The sequence below is a fragment of the Tigriopus californicus genome, chromosome 1 (genome assembly GCF_007210705.1).
Source record: "Tigriopus californicus strain San Diego chromosome 1, Tcal_SD_v2.1, whole genome shotgun sequence".
NCBI lineage: Eukaryota > Metazoa > Arthropoda > Copepoda > Harpacticoida > Harpacticidae > Tigriopus > Tigriopus californicus.
Genome location: NC_081440.1, coordinates 4,214,488 through 4,215,648, shown reverse-complemented (window position 1 = coordinate 4,215,648; position 1,161 = coordinate 4,214,488). Strand labels below are relative to the sequence as shown.

At 44.4% G+C, this 1,161-nt stretch overlaps 1 protein-coding gene across 1 annotated transcript in view; it reads right to left on the bottom strand.

Annotated features, from left to right (window-relative positions):
• The window catches only part of LOC131880856 (dynein intermediate chain 3, ciliary-like), a 50,544-nt gene that overhangs the window by 8,381 nt on the left and 41,002 nt on the right, over positions 1-1,161 (bottom strand). The window contains exon 7 of the mRNA XM_059227575.1: positions 171-330. Within this exon, the coding sequence (XP_059083558.1) occupies positions 171-330 (160 nt within the window). The remainder of the gene's footprint in view (positions 1-170; positions 331-1,161) is intronic.

Below are 1,161 nucleotides of genomic sequence, written 5' to 3'. Positions count from 1 at the left end.
AACTCGTCGCAACGCAAAAGCATGCTGACTCAAATGCCAAAGTACATATACATATTCGCTTTGAAGTGACAGAGGAAACCCTGCCATGACTCAAAACAATAATCCAGCTAGCTCTAGATAGAATCCACAAACTGTAAAGCGAACAAGGAAAACTGGGGAGAACGACATACCTCGGTCTGTACCCACCATAAACTTGGTCGGAATGGACGGTTCAAACTCCAGGCATGAAGCTCCATGGGCTCGCTCACTCTTTGGCTTTCCATCCTTCCCTGGATCCAACACTAGAACTTCGGTGGGCTCCTTAAATTTGCGGATATCCCACCATTTGACCTGGAGATGGAAAGAAAACGTTTTTGTTCAGCCATCGACAGACCAACGGTATTCCAATCCAAGACTCAAGAAATACTTGTTTCCTGCTTATCACTTCTAGAGTCTAAGTTGGTCTTGTGGTACGACTGTAAATTATGCCAGGAATGTTGAACAACGCTGGCCAAGATTTGTACTCCCAAACCCTTTCGGGCAACAGGTGTATACAATTATGCTACAAGCACAGTCTAAATTTTCCCATGTGGGCATAAAAGAACGTGACGGTAGTGCCAAACCCAGGTCCGGTATACAGTGTAGGTACACATTTGCACAAGACATCTATGGGAAATTACATTTTGAATTTACCAAACTTGGTGGCACTAGGATCGACTTGCGACTTGCTTCAAGATGCAAATCTAACTTGATCTCCCTGTGCTTATAACCAAGGTACTGTTGGTGCTATTTGAGACGCCATGTGTTTGTTAGTTGTAGGGTAGTGATCGTTATAGGCGGGGAAGTATTGCCAACGTCAAGGTTGTTGTGTTTGTTATCATCAGCATCCCTCCCTTGTTTGCTGTATACTAAGTCTTGGCTCTTCTTTTGGAGTAGAATGGGAGGATGGGGGGGGGGGCTTATTGAGCCAGAGTTCACTTTTGAAGTCAGTTTGAAACTGCAGCTGAATACATGGGCCAGCTATAGCTATGTACTTGCGAGAATTTGATGTCAAAGTACAAATGCTACATTGCTACGACGTCCTGGAGTGGCCGGAATCCGTTCAAAAGCACTCCTGATAGCCTCCATTTTGTAAATGTATAGCCAGCGAATATTTTCGTCAATGTTGCAGTCGCTTTATCG